Consider the following 21,722-nt stretch of genomic DNA (forward strand, 5'->3'; position numbering starts at 1 on the left):
TTTGAATTAGTATTTTGGTGTTCTTTGGGTAAATGTCCAGTGGTGTGATTCCTGGATTGTAAGGCAGTTCTCATTTTAACTTTTTGAGGAACTTCCATACTGTTTCCCAAAGTGGCTGCACCAGTTTGCATTCCCACCAACAGTGCAAAAGGTTCCTCTTTTTCCACATCCTCACCAACATCTGTTGTTTCCTGAGTTGTTAATTTTGGCCATTCTGACAGGTGTGTGGTGATATCTCATTGTGGTTTTGCTTTGTATTTCCCTGATCCCTAGTCATGCTGAGCATTTTTTCATGAGTTTGGTAGCCATTTGCATGTCTTCTTTGGAGAAATGTCTGTTCATGTCTCCCACCCATTTCTTAACTGGATTCTGTATTTTGTGTGTTTTGCTTTTGATGAGTTCATTATAGATTCTAGACATTAACCCTTTATATGATGTCATTTGCAGATATCTTCTCCCATTCTGTCAGTTGCCTTTTAGTTTTGTTGATTGTTTCCTTCACTCTACAGAAGCCTTTTATTTTTATGAAGTCCTAATAGTTCATGTTTGCTTTTGTTTCCCTTGCCTCTGGAGACATGTCTAGTAAGAAATTGCTTTGGTTGAGGTCAAAGACGTTGCTGCATATTTTCTCCTCTAGGATTTTGAGTTTCCTGTCTTATATTTATGTCTTTCATCCATTTTGCACTTACTTTGTATATGGTGTAAGAAAGTGGTCCAGTTTCATTCTTCTGCATGTTTCTATCCAATTTAACATTTTAACAATATTTGTTCTTCCAATCCATGAGCATGGAATGTTTTTCCGTTTCTTTGTGTCTTCTTCAGTTTCTTTCATAAGTGTTCTATAGTTTTCTAAGTAGAGATACTTGGCCTCTTTGGTTAGGTTTATTTCTAGGTATCTTATGGTTTTTGATGCAGTCATAAATGGGATTAACTCCTTGATTTCTCCTTCTGCTACTTCATTATTAGTGTATAGCTAGGCAACAGATTTCTGTACATTGATTTTATATCCTGCCACTTTGCTGAATTCATCAGTTCTAGCAATTTTTTGGTGGAGTCTTACAGATTTTCTACATAGAATATCGTATCGTCTGCAAAGAGTAAACTTCTTCCTTGCTGCTTTGGATGTCTTTAATTTCTTTTTGTTGTCTGATTCCTAAGACTAGGACTTCTAGCACTATGTTGAACAGTAGTGGTGACTGTGGACATCTGTGTATGCTCTTAACTTTAGAGGAAAAGCTCTCAGTTTTTGCCCATTGAGAATGATATTAGCTGTGGACCTTTCATATATGGCCTTTATGATGTTGAGGTTTGAGGTATGTTCCTTCTATCCCTACTCTCTTAAGGGTTTCTTTCAAGAAAGGATGATGTATTTTGTCAAATGCTTTTTCTGCATGTATTGAGAGGATCATATGGTTCTTATCTTTTATTAATGTGGAGTATCACATTGATTGATTTGCAGATATTGAACCATTCCTACAGCCCAGGAATAAATTCCATTTGATCATGGTGAATAATCCTTTTAATCAACTGTTGAATTTGATTAGCTAATGTCTTATTGAGAATTTTTGCATCCATGTTCATCAGGGATATTGGTCTGTAATTCTCCTTTTTAGTGAGGTCCTTGGTTTTGGAATCAAGGTAAGGCTGGCCTCGTAGAATGAGTTTGGAAGTTTTCCTTCTATTTCTATTTTTTTTGTAACAGCCTCAGAAGAATAGGTATTAATTCTTCTTTAGGTGTTTGGTAGAATTCCCATGGGAGCCATCTGGCTCTGGACTCTTGTTTGTTGGGAGATTTTTGATTACTGATTCAACTTCTTTGCTGGTTATGGGTCCATTCAAATTTTCTATTTATTTCTGTTTCAGTTTTGGTAGTTTATATGTTTCTAGGAATTTGTCCATTTCTTCCAGATTGCCCAATTTGTTAGTGTAAAAATATTCTCTTATATTGTTTGTATTTCTGTGGTGTTGGTTGTGATCTCACCTCTCTTATTCATGATTTTATTTACTTGGATCCTTTCTCTTTACTTTTTGATAAGTCTGGCTAGGGGTTTATCAAGTTGGTTTATTCTTTCAAAGAACTAGCTCTTGGTATCATTGATGTGTTCTACTGGTTTTTTGATTTCTGTATCTTTTATTTCTGCTCTAATCTTAATTATTTCCCTTATTCTGCTGGTTCTAGGCCTTATTTGCTGTTATTTTTTTTCCAACTCCTTTGGGTGTAAGGTTAGATTGTGATTTGAGACTTTTCTTGCTTTTTGAGGAATGCCTGTGTTGCTATATACTTCCCTCTTATTACTGCCTTTTCTTTGTTCCAGAAATTTGGACTGTTGTATTTTCATTTTCATTTGTTTTCGTGTATTTTTAAATTTCTTCTTTAAATTCCTGGTTAACTCGTTCATTCCTTAGTGAGGATGCTCTTTAACCCCTAAGTATTTGTGGTCTTTCCAAATTTGTTCTTGTGTTTTCTTGTCCTTATGTTCTTTATTCTTTCTAAATTGTGTTCGTCACATTTCATAGCATTGTGGTTTGAAAATATGCATAGTATTATCTTAATTTTTTCTACTGGTTGAGGCCTGACTTGTGAACCAGTATGTTATCTTTTCTGGAGGGTGTTCCATGTGCACTTGACAAGAATGTGTATTCTGCTGCTTTGGGATGAAATGGGTTTTTTTTTGTTGTTGTTTTGTTTTTTGTTTTTTTTTTTAAAGATTATTTATTTATTTATTTGACAGGCAGAGATCACAAGTAGGCAGAGAGGCAGGCGGAGAGAGAGAGAGGTGGAAGCAGGCTCCCTGCTGAGCAGAGACCCTGATGCGGGGCTCGATCCCAGGACCCTGGGATCATGACCTGAGCTGAAGGCAGAAGCTTTAACCCACTGAGCCACCCAGGCACCCCGGGATGAAATGGTTTGAATGTGTCTGTAAAATCTGTAAAATCTGGTTCAGTGTGTCATTCAAAACCATTGTTCCCTTGTTGATCTTCTGCTTAGAAGATCTCTCCATTGTTGTGAGTGGGATGTTAAAGTCCCCTATTATTATATTGTATCATTATCAATAAGTTTCTTTAAGTCTGTTAGTAATTGATTTATATATTTGGCTGCTCCCAAATTAGAGCATAAATATTTATAATTGTTAGATCCTCTTGTTGGATAGACCCCTTTATTATGATATTGTGCTATTCTTCATCTCTTATTATAGACTTTGGTTTAAAATCTAATTTGATATAAGTATGGCTACTCCAGCTTTCTTTCGATGTTCATTAGCATGATTATTCTCCACCCCCTTGTTTTCAATCTGGAGGTATCTTTGTGTCTAAGCCTTTTAAAAAATATTTTATTTATTTATTTGACAGACAGAGATCACAAGTAGGTGGAGAGAGAGAGGGGAAAGCAGGCTTCTGCTGAGCAGAGAGCCCAATGCTCTTTGACCCTAGAATCATGACCTGAGCCGAAGGCAGAGGCTTTAACCCACTGAACCACCCAGGTGCCCCTCTAAGCCTTTTTTTAAAAAATTTTTTTATTTATTTATTAGAAAGTAAGAGAGGGAACATGAACAGAGGGCAAGGACAAAGGGAGAGGGAGAAGCAGACTTCCTGCTGAGCAGGGAGCCTGTCTCAGGACTTGATCTCAGGACCCCAGGATCATGACCTGAGCTGAAGGCAGATGCTTAACCAACTGAGTCACCCAGGTGCCCTTAAAATGAGTCTCTTGTAAGAAGCATATTGATGGGTCTTTATCCTATGTCTTTTGATTGGATTATTTAGTCCATTTACATTCAGAGTGATTATTGGTAGATATTAATTTTGTGCCATTGTATTACCTGTGAAGTCACTGATCCTGTAGATTATTCCTTTCTAGTCTTTGTTGTTTTTGGTGTCTCTTTCCTGCTCAAAGTGTCCCCTTTAATATTTCTTGCAGAGCTGGTTTTGTGTCTACAAACTTGTTTAGTCTTTGCTTGTTTTGGAAACCCTTTATCTTTCCTTCTATTCTGATTGACAGTCTTGCTGGATATAGTATTTTTGGCTGCATATTTTTCCCATTCAGCATGTTGAATATATCATGCTACTTTCTTCTGGCCTACCAAATTTCTGTGGTCAGATCTGCTGTTAACCTTATATGGCTACCCTTATAGTTTAAGGACTTTTTGTCCCTAGCTGCTTTCAGAATTCTCTCTTTATCTTTGTATTTTGCAAGTTTCACTACTATATGTCTTGGTGTTGACTTTTTTTGTTGTTGATGATTTTGAGGGAGTTCTCTGTGCCTCTTGGACTTGAATGCCTGTTGCCTACCCCAGATTAGGGAAGTTCTCAACTATAATTTGTTCAAATAAACTTTCTGCCCCTTTTTCCTGCTCTTTTTCTTCTGGGACCCCTATGATACAGATATTACTGCATTTTGTGAAATTGCTGAATTCCCTAAGTCTGTAATCATGATCTAATAATTATCTTTCCCTCTTCTTTTTAGCCTCATTATTTTCCATAATTTTATTTTCTGTGTCACCTATTGAATAGTCTGCCTCTTCCATCATCATTGTAATTACATCCAGTCAGTTTTGCATCTCAGTTATAGATACAGTTTTTTATTACGACCTATTTTTTAGGTCTTTTAGCTCTGCAGCCAGTGTTGCTGTGGTGTCTTCTATGCTTCTTTTAAGTCCAGCTAGTATTTTTGACTGTTGTTCTAAATTCTTATCCAGATATATTGCTTATATCTGTTTGAATAAATCCCTGGCTGTGCTTTCTTCTTGATCTTTCTTTTGGGGAGAATTCCTCCATTTTGTCATTATGTCTAGGTTTCTGTCTTTCACATGTTATGAAAGGGCCATACACTGTCCAGGGCCTGGCATTTCGGGAAGTGTCTCTGGTGTATGCTTTTGTGTTTTGGCTGCTCATTTTCACAGGTCAGTCCTCTGCAGAGGTCATCCTTCTTTGCAGTGGGGAGTGCTTGGACTTTTAATTAGGTATGCTTTGATTTGTTTGTTATATATGCCTAAAAGGGGGGGAGGGAAATGCCTGATCGAAGAAAAAAGAAAAGGAGAAGGAGCAAAAACAAACAGAAAAACAAAAGTATAAGCCTGAGTCCAAAGAAAAAGAAGGAAGAAAAAAAGAAAAGAAAGAAGCCTGAGCCAAAAAAAAAAAAAAAATGAGAAAAGGAAACAAACAGATCAACAAAAGAACAAAAAACTATGAGCCTGATTCCAAAGAAAGAAAGAAAAAAGAAAAAACCAGTTCCACTAGAACTGAGGCTGACACTTTGGGACACTCTATGATCAGTAGACCTGGTACATGATGGTGACCTGTGTTGGTCTTCTGAGGGAGAGGCCCACTGCTCTGTCTCACTGTCAGACTGTCCTTATAAAAATGCCCCTGCCAGGCACAGGGGCCCTGGGTTTGTTGTAAGTGACTCCAACCTCTACTGGACATGCTGTGTTTCTCTCTGAAGTCTGACAGTGCTGGTATTGGTGGGGGTGGGGTGGAAGATGGCATCACCTTGCCCTCTCATCTCCAGGGACGGATGCTCATGGCCTCCCTATATAGGTGGACCTCACAGAAAAGAGAACCGTGTCTTCTCCTCTGCCCCACGCTTTCATCAAATCCCTTCCCTCAGTCTGTCTTTGCCCAGCCATGGGCATGCCTGGCGCCAGAGTTCATCTATGTTTTATCTCTGGCCCGTGGCTGGGTTTCAAAACTCCAGATCTTAATGGGCAGAGCACAGTGTGGACCTGCTCCCTTCCGCTGGTGAAGACCCTTAGAGCATTGTGCCTGGCACTGTTCTGTCCCAGAAAAGCAGTTGCCTGGACTGTATCAGAGTCTGGAGTCTATGGTGATGTACAGGGAAAAGCTGCGACCAGGTTATCTGCCCTCCGCCCGCCCACGCCTCTGACCCCTGCTGCTGAGTTGTTGCTCAGTGATGCCTGGTGGGTCTTTTGTCCTTGGAGAGGTAAAAACCCTCTTCCAGGGGGCACCTGGGTGGTTCAGTCAATTGGGATCTGCCTTGGCCCTGGTCATAATCCCGGGGTCCTGGGATCGAGCCCCATGTTGGACTCCCTGCTCTGTGGGGAGCCTGTTTCTCTTCTCCCCACTCATGCTCTCTGTTACTGTTGCAATCTCTTTCTCAAATGAATAAATAAAATATTTTATAAAAAGCAAGAAAAATCAAAACCCTCTTCCAAATGTACTCTGGGAAAGGGACCTTTCTCTCCTAGTGCCACCAAGGGATTCCCCACACCATGACGTCTTTCACAGACCCTTCCACTACTCTCTCTCGCCTTCCCCAGCTTTGTTCCACAAAAAGTACTCCCTCTCCTCTGTGGCACCGCAGCTTTTCTCTCCCCCAATTCATGGCTCCGAACCTCCTATCTGCCATATTTTCTCCCTCTAATTGTGCAAATTGTTTTCTTAATCTTCAGATTGATTTCCTAAGTGTTCAAAATGATTTGATGTTTAGCTAGCTGTGTTTGAGGGAGGAAGAAGCCCAGGGTTACCCTAGTACTCCACCATCTTAAGTTCTCTTAGAAATTTAAGTATTTTCTCTCATTTAGTTAATAGAGCGTGATGGCAAAGATTATGTATCTTAGTATCTTTCCTCTCTCAAGGCACTTGGCATTCATTGTTTACCTCTGTGAAATACCTACTTATAAATTCAGAATTATTTGGAATGACATGGTGGCTATTCTCTAGTATTGCACAAGTTAAAAAAAATCACAAATGTTCTTAGAAGCCTTTCACCTACGACTGAAAAACTAAGACAGTAATTAATATGAGTGAAATGTGCCAATATTAGCATGCTACAGTGGGTTTACTTGCAATATGTTTCCGCAATCAATTTCTTCTTTCTTGTAGGACATTTTTAAAGCTGGAAATACCAATGAGGATTTAGGATTGGACTTTGGAGAATTTTTGTGGTACCTTAAAGACCATGAGAAAAAAAATGAGGCTAGCATTTAATAGTCTAGATGACAATAATGATGGTGTGTGTTTGTATCTTATTCGTAATTAACTTGACATGAATAATAATTGTCAGTACTAAAGGACATTGTTTTAGCAGGCTTTAACTTTCTCTTACCATCAGAGATTCAGTTATTTCTATTGCATGTCTAGCAGTAATTTTTTCTTTCTGAGAATAATATATAAATATCATTGACTAGTGTTATAAGTTTTTTTAAAAGATTTTATTTATTTCCTTGACAGACAGAGATCACAAGTAGGCATAGAGGCAGGCAGAGAGAGAGAGGGAGAAGCAGGTTTCCCACCGAGCAGAGAGCCCGATGCAGGGCTTGATCCCAGGACTCCAGGATCAAGACAGAGGCTTTAACCCACTGAGCCACCCAGGTGCCCCAATAGTGTTATAATTTTTGTGTGGTTACTATATTTTTAAATATTTAACTTATTTATTTGAGGGAGAGAACATAAGCAGGGGGAAGGGACAGAGGGAGAGGGAGAAGCCGAATCCCCACTTAGCAGGGAGCCCCATGTGGAGCTCAATCCCAGGACCCTGGGATCATGACCTGAGCTGAAGGCAGATGTTTAACTGACTGAGTCACCGAGATGCCCCTGGTTACTATTTTCTCAATAAATGAATTTGTCCTCTGAATTTAAAGCTTCTGTACTTAAGGAGTAGACCTCTCCACTCTTTAGCAATGTATGAGCTAAAAGTATCATGGTAATTTTAAAAAATGCCATTGTTTGCTTGCTGATTTTGAAAATATTTTGGTTGCAGGGAAGTTAGATAACACAAAGATGATAAGAGAAAGTAAAAGTTACTTGTAACCCTGCTGTCTGGAGATAAGGTTTAACATTTTAATATATTTTTATAATTTCTTCTAGACTTTTTGTTTCTTGCTTGGTTTCTCTTTCTCTTTTTTTAAGCATACCTTTTTTTTTTTAAGATTTTATTTATTTGTCAGGGACAGAGGATAGAGAGAGCACAAGCAGGGGGAGCAGGAGGCAGGGGGAAAGGGAGAAGCAGGGTCCCCACCGAGCAAGGTGTCACTTGTGGGGCTCCATCCCAGAACCCTGGGATCATGACCTCAGCAGAAGGCAGACGCTCAACTGACTGAGTCACCCAGGCATCTCTCTCTCTCTCTTTAAATAAAATTGTAGTCACACTACATATAGTTTGATGTCCTACTTTTTTCTTTTAATGTTATAATGTAAGCATTATCCTTTCTTTTTTTTAAAGGATTTTATTTATTTATTTGGCAGAGAGACACACTGAGAGCGGGAACACAAGCAGGGGGAGTGAGAGAGGGAGAATCCGGCTTCCCTCTGAGCAAGGAGCCCGATGTGGGGCTTGATCCCAGGACCCTGGGGTCATGATCTGGGCCAAAGGCAGATGCTTAACAACTGAGCCACCTTGAGGCCCCTGCATTTATATTTCATTTAATATTCTTCACAAACATGGTTTTTAATGACTCTGAAATATTCCATTTATGAGTAGACTTATCCAATCATTCCTGTATTATAAGACATTTGGGATGTTTCCAAACTTGCACTTTAATACATATTGTTGTGATCAATATCTATGCTGATTTACAGAGAAAAGGTGTATTTTATCACAAACCCTTAAATCATAAAGACTGTAGGTAAAAGTAAAATACCATTTCCTTATCCATATGTGGCTAATGGGTAATTAGAGCCTAATTACACCCAATCTAAAAACATATGTATTAGTTTTTAAGTTTTCAGAAATCTAGTTTTTGTTAGTTGAAAAATTCTAAGTGTAGCAGAAAAGCTATTTAAAGGATTATGTTGATGGTTTCTTAGGTAAAACAAGATGTATCCTGAATGTCACAGGCTTTAGTGACCTCTGATACCCAAATTGCAGTGCTTCAAGCTTCCATTCACTTTTTAGAAAGAATTGTAGGCCTTTCTGGGTCCTGCTATTGAAATACTACCCTGAAGTTTTAGAGGTACTACTTACTAATGTCTTTCAATTAGAACTGGTAATCAGTTGCTGCTTTCTTGTCCCAGTAGTTCTGCTCTTATGCTATTCTAGAATTTCACCTGTTATTGGTGGTTACCACCATGATCATCATTTGTAAGCTGAAAATCCACTGTGTCAGATAATCAGTGAAATCAGATTGTCATTAGTAAAAACATAATGCTACTATTGTCTCTGGTAAAGCTGCAAATCAGTGCTTGTAGCTCTTGGTAATAAAGAGAACTCTAATAAAAGAGAACTCTTTTTCTGAGGCAAGGTGGAAATCCAAAAGTAATACAGTGATTAGCAATATAGATCTCTTCATTTCTGCCTTGACCGGTCAAACTGGAATATCACAGCTCAGTCCCCAAAGTCTTGAGGAGGTGCCATTCTGGCAGAGTTGCCATCCAAATTCCCATGGACTTCATTTGTTTTGAGTCATGACAGTTGGTATGAAGCTCCACTGTTGGCACCTAGACTACAGATCTTAGGCTCTTAGGCTAGATCTAAGATCTAGCTGAGCTGTGAGGTCTGATTGAGCTGCCTGCTTTCTGTGTCATCATTGTTGCTGCTTCAGTGGCCACCTCTGCGTAGAGCTCAGCCACTTTGGCCAGCATGCTTTTTGTGGGTGCAAAAGGGAATATGTCCTCTGGTATGGGTTGAACTGTGTGCACCCTAAAAAAAAGATACGTTGAGCCTCCCATACCTCAGACTGTGGCCTTATTTTAAAATAGGTATTTACAGAAGTAATTAAGTTAAAATGATGCCATTAGCGTAATGCCCAATATCTAATATGACTAATGTCATATAAAGGGGAAATTTGGACACAGAAGCAGCTATGCACAGAGGAAGATGATGTGAAATGGCCTTTTGGTGTGATGGGGTTAGGAATGGGGTGATATATCAACAAGCCAAGAAACACCTGTGGCTACCAGAAGCTTGGAGAGAAGCATAGAACAGATCTTTCCCTGGCATCTTCAGAAGGAACATGGCCCTGCTGACACCTTGGTTTCAGACTTCTGGCCTCCAGAACTGTGAGACCATAAATTACTGTTTTTCTAGGTACTCACATGTGATACTTCATTACAGCAGCCATAGGAAACTCCTCCCTGCTGTTATGCTTAATCAAGTGTCTGATAATACCAGAATATTTGGGGTCTCACAAGCTTTCTCAATTCATACAAACATGTAGTCACTTTCTTCCAGAGTGTCCAAGTGCTTCCAGATTGGCTGGGCTAGTGTAGTTTCTGGTATCTGCTGTGTGTCATTGACCCTGGAGCCAACATTGCCTTTTGAATGCTATTACTGGATCTGACTCACTGGATCTGGCTCACTTCCCCTGCTTTTCCTTCCTGACATCATTATTCCTGTTGGGACTCTCCCAGCCCATCACATATTATATTTATTAAAAATTAATAGTATGCAGGATTCAATTTTTATCACCTGCTTTCTGTCCCCCAGCAGGGTTTCCAGGCCTTATGCCAATCAGTGGAAGCAAGAGGATGCATGTGGGCTGGTGTATTATCAAAATCACTGGCAGGAGGTGCTCAAGCCCCCATGTGATCTGATCTGTTTAACTTCTCTCACTAAGTAGTATCTGAGCTCCTGCTCCTATTCAGCCAAAGTGTCCGTGGCTTGTGGTTATAATGATGTGAATGAAGAAATTATTGAATTCTTTTTTAGATGGAGTTTCTTGGAGATTGAAGAAATGCTATGAAAGGAACTGACATTTATTGTACTTTATTTTCTATATCTTATTTTTGTCCTGTACAAGTCATTATAGCAGCTGCATTTTACAGATGAGAACACTGAGTTTAAGGAAGGTTAAATACTTTGCATTCCATTGGCTCTCCCAGTGAGCCACATCTCCCAGGATGTATGCCTTTGTGTGGGCTTGTGAACCACACAGGCCTGGGCTTGGCCATTTTTACTTAACTTCAGTCATTAGGGCATTAGCAAGGCTTAATAAGTACTTGTATATTGGAGCTTGTCCTCTTCGAATACTCTTTCTTAACATCCTGAGCCACCAGAAAAGAGATCTATCTACCCAGCAGGAGAGATCACTCATTTAGTTCTTAGTTGTTCTACATTTCCACCTGAAGTAACAGACATGTGTGAAGACATCTTGGATTTCTAACGGTAGTTGAACAAACCTTCAAATGAATGAACTCACACAAGTGGCTCAGGCAAGACAGGCAGAAGAACCAAAGAGTTGAATCAAGCTCAGATTGCATACCCATAATCAAATATATCCTTTTTAAACCACTAAATTTTGGGATAGTTTGTTACTTAGCATTCAATTGCTGGTACAGGGATGGAATACTTTGCATTTCTCCCCGGAACTGCAACGCTGGAATGGTTGTGGTCCTCCTCTCCATCCATCGAACAACTGTTACTCTGTCGAATTCATTTCAAGTCTATATTCTCAGTGAAAGCCTGCTGCATATAATTAAAGACAATTTTGAATCTCTTTTTCAGTTCTTAGACCTTGATAATGTTCTGGATCTCATTACCTATTTTTTTCCCTACATCTTAGTTTGGATTTTTGGCTCCTTTCAGGTAAAAATTACCTGATGTACTTTAGTTCAATGAAGCAAACTTTTTGAGCACTGTATGTGAACTATTGCACTGGGAACTGTGTTAACAAAGGTCTTCAGAAGTAACAATTTTTGGTGAATTAGGAATAAACAAACATACACAAGACAGACTGTGATAGTTGCTGTAGAAGTGATATAGGGAGAGCTTAATTGTGCCCAGGGACAATTTAGATTTGTACTGGATCAATACATAAACAGAACTGAAAAGAAAGGATTTCTTGAGGGGTGCCTGGATGGCTCAGTGAGTTGAGCACCTGACTCTTGGTTTTAGCTCAGGTCATGATCTTAGGGTCATGGGATCAAGCCCTGTGTTGGGCTCTGTGCTCAGCAGGGAGTCTGCTTGAGTTTCTCTCTCTCTGTCCCTCCCCCAGCTTGCATGGCCATTCTCTCTCTCTCTTTCTCTCAAAAAAATAAATGAATAAACCTTAAAAAAAAAAAAGAGGTTTCTTGAGCAGAGAGATCATAGTCTGGACAAAGGCAGAATTAGGAAATTGTCAGTCAAGGTCAGAACTGGTTTATATAGCATTTCAGGTTAGCCCTAACTTGGTATTTTGGGGGGAAGATTTCATTGACATACAACATATATAGCAATATGCATAAATTCTAAGTAAAAGCTCCACAAATTTTCCTGAGGCAGACATACAACATGGAAACAACATCCAAATTAAGAAGCAGAATATTATTAGCATCTCAGGAGTGTCCCTTTCATGTCCCATCCAAATCACCACCACTCTCCAATGTAGCTACTATCCTGCTTTCTAGTACTGTATGTACGTTCTCAGTCTTTAACAAGTAAGTGTACCTTGCTCATACTGTGCCTTTTGCTGAAATGCTTTTTTGTTTCTTTGGTGGTCACTTGTTTATCCTTTATTATACTTAATTTGTGACTTTTGTTTTTAATTCTTATTTATCCCTGCATTTCTTTTTATTCATAACTCTTCTATAACATATACTTTAGCACAGTGTGATGTATTTTTAAAATAAGTAGTTCATTGATACAAGCTAGTAAGCTCTTTGGGGGTTGTTCTTTTATTAATTTCTGGCTTCTCTTACATTTAACATAGTGATTTTAATAGTATACTATTATATATATAATATATAATATATATAATATATAATATATATACTAATAATATATATAGTATAAAAAATTTAAGTTATTAAATTAATGAGTATAGTGTTTGAGGATAGTAATGGCATATAAAGCAGAGGATTTAGTTTCCCTAAGAAAAGTTTGATTTTTAGGCTAAGGAATAGACAATTAAATTCCGCCTTGTGGAGCTTGGAATACTAGGGGCCTTGGAGGGATCACAAAGGATCTGAATTTCTGTATATGAAATCTGCAATTCTGTATATGAATACCAGGCTTTGTCTATAGGATAAATAAATATGTCTCATACATATGTATGCTATTTATAAATGTATGCATATGCAGCTATGGCTCATAAAATATGAAATAAAGATGTGACTGAAGTTATAGTAGTTTTTTAATGTTATAGATTTTACATCTAAGTGACATTAAGTTGATTTTTTTAACACAAAAATGTCCTCATTTTTTTATTTTTCTGTAATTTCTTTTTTTAAATTAATTCATTTTTTCAGTTTTCCAAGATTCATTGTCCTCATATTTTAAAAGATTGAATAGTCTCAACTCTTGGTTTTACACAAGGGAGGGATCAAAAATTTTTTTTGGATTTGGCAAGTGGCATGTGAGTGAAGTGTTTTAGAGTTTGAGGAACATATGGAATACTTAATTTCTCCTTTACAACATCTAGCAATTTGAGATTGAGATGCATAGTAGGCTTATATTAAATATATCAGTTGACTCAAGTTATTTAACATAGGATATGGTTGTGTTAAAAAGAGTTTGTGTTGTATTATATTTTTGGTATGTTATTTCTTTAAAAACAACTTAAAAAACGTTGAGTGGCCTTATTTTCATGAATCAGATCTTCAGAGTTAGCTTTTTAATTTTTTCCAACTAGGTACAATAATCTAGATTTGTTGTAGATCTATAGTCTCTTATTGGAAATCCTTAGAGTAAATGTGTTTAAAAATTTGGAATTTGAGTTTTAGAAAAGAAGCACAGTGTGTGTACAATACTCCAAGTGGGGTTTGGGCCATCACCATGCAATTATATACGTGAATATTTCTTCAGTGAAACAAATGAATAATCACACGAAATCAGATAAATAATTGACTACCAAATGAATTTTGGTACCAAATTTATAAAAAGTGTTTTAGCTTTCAGAACTTTTACCCTTTGTATTGTGAATATGGGATTATAGTTCTAAAACACATGGGCTTTTCTCCTAAAATTTGTATGGAACCAGAAGAGACCCCGAATTGCTAAGGAAATGTTGAAAAAGAAGAACAAAACTGGGGGCATCATGTTGCCTGATTTCAAGATTTACTACAAAATTGTGATCACCAAGACAGCATGGTATTGGCACAAAAACAGACACATAGACCAGTGAAACAGAGTAGAGAGCCCAGATATGGACCCTCAACTCTATGGTCAAATAATCTTCGACAAAGCAGGAAAAAATATCCAATGGAAAAAGGAGTCTCTTCAATAAATGGTGCTGGGAAAATTGGACAGCTATATACAGAAGAATGGAACTCAACCATTCTCTTACAGTATACACAAAGGTAAACTTAAAATGGATAAAAGACCTCAATGTGAGGCAAGAATCTATCAAAATCCTGGAGGAGAACATAGGCAGTAACCTCTTCGACATCGGCTACAGCAACTTCTTTTAAGATATGTCTTCAAAGGCAAAGGAAACAAAAGCAAAAATGAACTTTTGGGACTTCATCAAGATCAAAAGCTTCTGCACAGCAAAGAAAACAGTCAACAAAACAAAGAGGCAACCCACGGAATGGGAGAAGATATTCGCAAATGACACTACAGACAAAGGGCTAATATCCAAGATCTATAAAGAACTCCTCAAACTCAACACACACAAAACAGATAATCACGTCAAAAAATGGGCAGAAGATATGAATAGACACTTCACCAAAGAAGACATACAAGTGGCTAACAGACATGAAAAAATGTTCATCATCATTAGCAATCAATGAGATTCACCAGTTAGAATGGCCAAAATTAACAAGACTTGAAACAACAAGTTTTGGAGAGGATGTGGAGAAAGGGGAACCCTCTTATATTCTTGGTGGGAATGCAAGTTGGTGCAGCCACTTTGGAAAACAGTGTGGAGATTCCTTAAGAAATTAAAAATAGAGCTTCCCTATGACCCTGCAATTGCACTACTGGGTATTTACCCCAAAGATACAGATGTAGTGAAAAGAAGGGCCATCTCTACCCCAATGTTCATAGCAGCAATGGCCATGGTCGCCAAACTGTGGAAAGAACCAAGATGCCCTTCAATGGATGAATGGATAAAGAAGATATGGTCCATATATACAACGGAATATTACGCCTCCTTTTATATCAACATGGATGGGACTGGAAGAGATTATGCTATGTGAAATAAGTCAGGCAGAGAGAGTCAATTATATGGTTTCGCTTCTTTGTGGAGCATGAGGAATGACACGGAGGAGATGGGGAGATGGAGAGGAGAAGTGAGTTGGGGAAAATTGGAGGGGGAGACGAACAATGAGAGACTGTGGACTCTGAGAAACAAACAGAGTTTTGGAGGGGAGGGGGGGTGAGAGGTTGGGTGAGCCTCACTGGGTGTGGTGCTTAAACCATGAATTTTGGAACACTGAAAAGAAATAAAAAAATAAAATAAAATAAAAAAATTTTTAAAATGATAAAACATGGGCTTTTTAAAGACTATTGCATTGTAAGTATATTTTGCCTTGTTATCTTTTCAGATAATTTAATTTGATTTTTTTTCACTTTTTAAAGGAATAATAGAGACTTCAGAAATAATTGCTGCTTTGAAATCACTGGGTGTAAATATTTCTGAAGCTCAGGCAGAAAAAATTCTACAAAGGTCAGCCCTTATCCATATTTTTGATAGTTTTTATTTTGATTTAATATTCCATGTTAGAAACTAATTGCTGTAAGTGTAGCTCCTTCCTCCCTGCCTGTCTCCCTCCTTTACAGCTTGCCCTCCTTTCTTTTTAGGTTTTATAATATTAGCTTTTTTTGACAGTGTTATAAGAAAGATCCCTAAGAAATTGGTTGAATTGTGAGAATGCTATTGACTAAATCATGAACTGTTCACACATTAAAAAATCCCTAGAATAAAATTCTGCCTGCTTTAGCTTAAAGAATAGGTGTAATTCTCTTAAGCAACTGACTTAAAAATTTTAAAATTTTTAATTTTTTTGACATATGAAAAGCTGTACATAACTAATATATGCAATTTGATGAGTTTGGAGGTAAGGGTTCACTTAGGAAACCATTACCATGATCGATGCCATAAACATATCCATCCATTCCTCCCAAAAGTTTCTTCTCACTCTCTTATTTATAACTATTATTTTTGTAATAAGAATACTTTTTTGTAGTTAAAGCTTTATTTTATTTAGGTATAATTGACATATAACAACATCAGTTTCAGGTGTACAATGTAATGTTCTGTTATTTGTACATATTATGAAATGATTATCACAGTAAGTCTACTTAACATCTGTCACATATGTAATTGTAATTAAAATTCTTTTCTTGTGATGAGAACTTCTAAGATTTAGTCTCAGCAACTTTTAAAAATATGCAGCATAGTATTACTAACTATAGTTACCATGCTGTACATTACATTTCCATGATTTATTTTATAACTGAAGTTTATACCTTTCAGCCTCTTTCATCCATTTCACTCATCCCCTAAACCTTCACCTCTAGCAACCACCCAACAATCTGTTCTCTGTATGAGTTCTTTGTTTTTTTCAATTTTTCATTCATAGATGAGATCATATGGTATATGTCTTTCTCTGTCTGACTTATTTCATTTAGCAAAACGCCCTCATGGTCCATCTATGTTGTCTCAAATGGCTAGATTTCCTTTTGTTATGGCTGAATAATATTCCATTGCACATACACACAAGTGTGCAGAAACACACACCACATTTTCTTTATCCATTCATCCATTGATAGTCACTTAGGTTGTCTCCATGCAAGAACAATTAACATAAGATCTATTGTCTTAGCAACTTTTAAAATATTCAATAGAATATTCTTAGTACTTACTCTTAGAATATTTGTTATAAATGTCATAAGCTCTATTTTTGTTCTGAATTTCAGCATAGATAGTGATGGAACAACGACAGTAGAATGGGATAAATGGAAGTACTACTTTTTACTTCATCCTGCAAAAAGTATTGATGAAATTGCTCATTTCTGGAAGAATTCTACTGTAAGATTGCTTTGTATTTTACTCTATTTTTATTTTGCCATGAATGTCATGGCTGTTATTATGATTACATAACCTCTATAATACTTCCAACCTCAGTAGCTAACATAACAATATTCTCTCCTTATGATGTCCTACTAATTGAGTAAGGAGTGTTAGTATATGTACAAACATAGCTACTACAATTCCTTTGTTTACTAAAACCTAGAACTTAAAGTAGATACTCATCTACTAGGGCCTACTCTGTGTTGAGAATAAGTTGCTCTGACATAGTTAACTGTCCTAGGAAAGTGGAAAAATAATATAATTTTCTTTTTTCACAGAGTATATCAGAGATGATATACTCAGCTCTCTGTCATGGGAAATGTAAAGCCAAATGTTAAGATTCAAAATTTCAGAATCAGAAAGGATCAAATATATAGTCTACCTGCTCTTTTTACGTAAGCACTTGACTCAGAGACATGCGAAACAAATGAGGTTTTATAATCAAAAACTTGTTTTTCTTTTTTAGTTCTTGATGCAGGGGGTTACATTAATCATTTATTCATGGCATAATATTTGCATCCTCCTCTTCATAGACAGTATAGGGGAGGACAATAAGCATAAGCTTCAGAGTCAGATGCCTAGGGCTGAATTTCCCTTCTGCCAACCACTAGCTACATAGCCTGGTGGTGGGTACTAAGGAGAGCACATATTACATGAAGCACTGGGTGTGGTGCATAAACAATGAGTCTCGGAACACTAAAAAAATAAAATATTAAAAAATACCCCCCTCTGTGCCTCAGTTTTCTCAATTATATACTGGAGATAATAATGGTAAGAGTTTTGAGAATTAAATTAGTACATTAGCTAGTGTATTTAGAAAAGGGCTGGGCAGGTAATATATGGCTTCAATAAATATTACTTATTATGATAGGCGCTTATTCTATTATGTGTAGTCTGTGTCTTAGATATGTATATATTCTTAGGAATCATGTAGTGTTTCATGTGTGTGTGTTTAATTTACATAGGTGGTATTGTGGTAAAGGCCACAACTGATTTCTTACTTTGTTCACTCGGTGTTACGATTTTAAGATTGTCCTTGTTGTTATGCGTTCATCTAGTTTATTGCTTCTAACCACTACATAGTATGCATTTAACACATCTTTATCCACTTCCCTAGTAATAGACATCTAAATCTTCTACAGCTTCATCCAAAAAAACAAAAACAAAAACAAAAACAAAAAGCTTTCCTCTTTTGTACCTTAGAAAATTTTACCTGGATTTCTGAGTCAAAAGGAATATGCATTTGCAAATTTTACAGAGGTTATCCAGTCTTAATTCTATGAAAGATAGCCATGTTATTTCCCAAATGACTTTCTACACTAGCTTACATTCCCACCAGCAAAGCATGAATATTGTTTGGTATTATCCAATTTTCTAATATTTTCCATTCTGTTGGGTGTAGAGTGGTATCTTGTCTTAAGGTGCATTTCTAACATGTCTTCATAGAAGTAGTAGAGATTCACATGTTCTTTTCTACAAAATGTCTATTTTTATCTTTGTCGGTTTTTTGGAGATTTGTTGAGCTAGAATTGACCCAACATTGTATAAGTTAAGGTGTACAACATATTCGATACACTTATGTATTGTGAAATGATTGTCACGTTTCCCTCCATAACCCTCATATACTTACCATTTCTTTGGTGTGGTGAGAACAATTAAGATTTACTCTTAGCAACTTTCAGGTATATAATACATTACTAACTGTAATCACCATGCTTTACATTAGATCCCCAGAACTTAATCACCTCATAACCAGAGGTTTTTGTTTTTAGACCAACATCGTCCCACTTCCCTCATTTCCCAGCTCTTGGCAACTACCATTATACTCTGTTTCTACGAATTTGGCTTATAGATTCCATATATAAGTGATACCATACAGTATTTGTCTTTCTCTGTTGGATTTATTTCATTTAGCATAATGCCCTTATGGTCCATCCACATTGTTACAAATAGCAGGATTTTCTTCTTTCTAATGGCTGAATAATAATCCATTATGTATATATAGTGCTTATTCATCTATAGGTAGACACTTAGGTTGTTTCCATAACTTGTTTTTTGTGAATAATGCTGCAGTGTACATGGAGGTACAGATACCTTTTTGAGATCCCGATTTCTTTTTTTTTAATGCTTTATTTATTCAAGAGAGAGAATGAGAAAGAGAGAGAGAACACTTATGTGAGCAGGGGGAGGGGCAGAGGGAGAAGGAAACAAGCAGATTCCATGATGTGGAGGGAGCCTGGCTTTGGGCTTGATCCCAGGACCCTAAGATCACAACTTGAGCAGAAACCAAGAGTCAGATGCTTAACCAACTGAGTTACCCAGGTGCCCCTGAGATCCTGATTTTATTTCCTTTGGGTTTACCAAGAAGTGGAATTTCTGGATCATATGACAATTTTGTTTTTAATATTCTGAGGAACCTCATACTAATTTCCATAGTGGCTTAATTCCCACCAACAATGCAAAAGTATTCCTGCCCTTCTCTCTCCATCCTTACCAACACTTGTTATCTCTTGTTTTGTAGGTAGTAGCCATTCTAACAGGAGTTAATATCATTGTTATTTTGATTTGCATTTTCCTGTCATTAGTGATGTGGACCATCTTTTCACATACATGTTGTCCATTTGTATGTTTTTTATTTTTTTGAGAACTGTTTTGTTGTTTTGCCATTTTTTCATTAGATTGGTTTTGTTTGTTTGTTTTGTTATTGAGTTGTATGAGACCCTTATATATTTTGGATATTAACCCCAAATCAGATATATTATTTGTAGGTATTTTCTGCTATTCTGTAGGTTGCCTTTTTCATGTTGCTTATTATTTCTTTTATTGTGTAGAAGCCTTTAGGTTTGATGTAGACCCACTTATTAATTTTTGCTTTTGCTTTCTTTTTAGAGAGTGAGAAAGCAAGGGAGGGAGTGGTGTAGGGTAGAGGGAGAGAGAGAACCTTAAGCAGGCTCCATGCTCAGTGTGGAGCCTGATTTGGGGCTCTGACTCATCACCCTGAGACCATTACCTGAGCTGAAATCAAGAGTTGGATGCTTACAAAAAGCTTTTTGCTTTTGCTACTTATGCTCTTGGTGTCATATCCAAAAGGTCATTGCCAAGACCCATGTAAAGGAGTTTTTCCTTGTTTTCTTTAAGGAGTTTTACAGGTTCAGATCTTCTGTTTAAGTTTTTAATCCTTTTTGAGTTAATTTTTCCAGGTGGTTTAATAGGGGGTCCAATTTTATGCATGTGATTATCCAGTTTTCCTAACCTCAGTATTTTAAGAGACTATTCCTTGTCCATCAAATATTCTTGGCTCCTCTGTCAAATGTGAGTTTACTGTATATGTGAGGGTTTATTTCTGGGCTCTCAATTCTGTTCCATTAGTTTGTGTGTCTATTTTTGTGCCAGTATCATACTGTTTACCGTATATGTGAGGATTTATTTCTGGGCTCTCAATTCTGTTCCACTGGCTTATGTGTCTGTTTTTGTGTCAGTATCATACTGTTTTCATTACTCTAGCTTTGTAGTATAGCTTGAAATCAAGGAGTATAATGCCTCCAGCTTTGTTCTCTCTCAGGATTGCTATTGTTATTTGGAGTTTGTGTTTCCATATGCATTTTTTTCAATTTCTGTAAAAAATGCTGTTGAAAATTTTGATAGGGCTCGCTATATCTATAGATATAATCTATAGATGGCTTTGGGTATGTGGATATTTAACAATATTAATTCTTCCAATCCACAAGCATGATCTTTCCATTTATTTGTGTCATGTTCAATTTCTTTCATCAATGTTATTTAGTTTTTGTTGTGTAAGTCTCTTACTTCCTTGGTTAAATTTATTCCCGTTTTACTGTTTTTGATGCTATTCTAAATTAGATTGTTTTCTATATTTATTTTACAGGTATTTTGTTGTTAGTGTATAGAAATGCAACTAATTTTTTTAAAGATTTTATTTATTTATTTGACAGAGAGAAAGATCACAAGTAGGCAGAGAGAGGCAGAGAGAGGAAGGGAAACAGGCTCCCTGCCTAGCAGAGAGCCTGATGTGGGGCTCGATCCCAGGACCCTGGGATCATGACCTGAGCCGAAGGCAGAGGCTTTAACCTACTGAGCCACCCAGGTGCCCCGCAACTAATTTTTATATATTGATTTTGTATCTTGCAACTTTACGGATTCCACTAATTAGTTCTAACAGTTGTTTTTTTTTTTTTTTTTTTTTTTTGGTGGAGTCTTTAGATTTCCTGTATGTAAAATCATGTCATTGCAACAGAGAAAATTTTACTTCTTTCATATTGATTTAGATTGATTTGGATGCCTTTTTGTTTGTTTGTTTTTGAGAGAGAGTGAAAGAGTGCATGGGGGCAGGGGGAGGAGCAGAGAGAGAGAAAGAATTTTTTTTTTTTTTTTTTTTTTTTTGATAGAAAGAGCAGGGAGAGGCAGAGGGAGAAAGAGAGAATCTTAAGCAGTATCCACACTTGATATATGGAACCTGACATGGGGCTTGATCTAGTGACCCTGAGATCATGACTTCAACTGAAGTTGGGTGTCAGAGGCTTAACCAACTGATCCAACAGGCAGATTTTATTTCTCTTTCTTTCTCAATTGTTGAGGCTAAGACTTTCAGTATTATGTTGTATAGGGTTGGTTAGAAGAATGGTCATTGTGAGTTCCTGATCTTTAAGGAAAGGTTTCCAACCTTTAATCATTGAGTATTATGTTAGCTGTGGGCTTGTCATATATGGCCTTTAATATGCTGAGTCATACTCATTCTGTACCCAATTTTTTGATGGTTTTAATTTTGAAAGGATATTGAATTTTGTCAAATGCTTTTTTCTGCATCTATTGAGATCA

The 21,722-nt window shown here is 37.0% G+C and overlaps 1 protein-coding gene across 1 annotated transcript in view; it reads left to right on the forward strand.

Annotated features, from left to right (window-relative positions):
- The window catches only part of LOC308341657 (mitochondrial adenyl nucleotide antiporter SLC25A24-like), a gene marked incomplete at both ends in the record, with an annotated part of 52,512 nt that overhangs the window by 15,661 nt on the left and 15,129 nt on the right, over positions 1 to 21,722 (forward strand). The window contains 4 exon segments of the mRNA XM_080801677.1: positions 6,841 to 6,921; positions 6,923 to 6,968; positions 15,392 to 15,479; positions 16,733 to 16,844. Coding sequence (XP_080657803.1) covers positions 6,841 to 6,921; positions 6,923 to 6,968; positions 15,392 to 15,479; positions 16,733 to 16,844 — 327 coding nt within the window.

This window comes from Martes martes (assembly GCF_963455335.1).
Source record: "Martes martes genome assembly, chromosome: 4".
NCBI lineage: Eukaryota > Metazoa > Chordata > Mammalia > Carnivora > Mustelidae > Martes > Martes martes.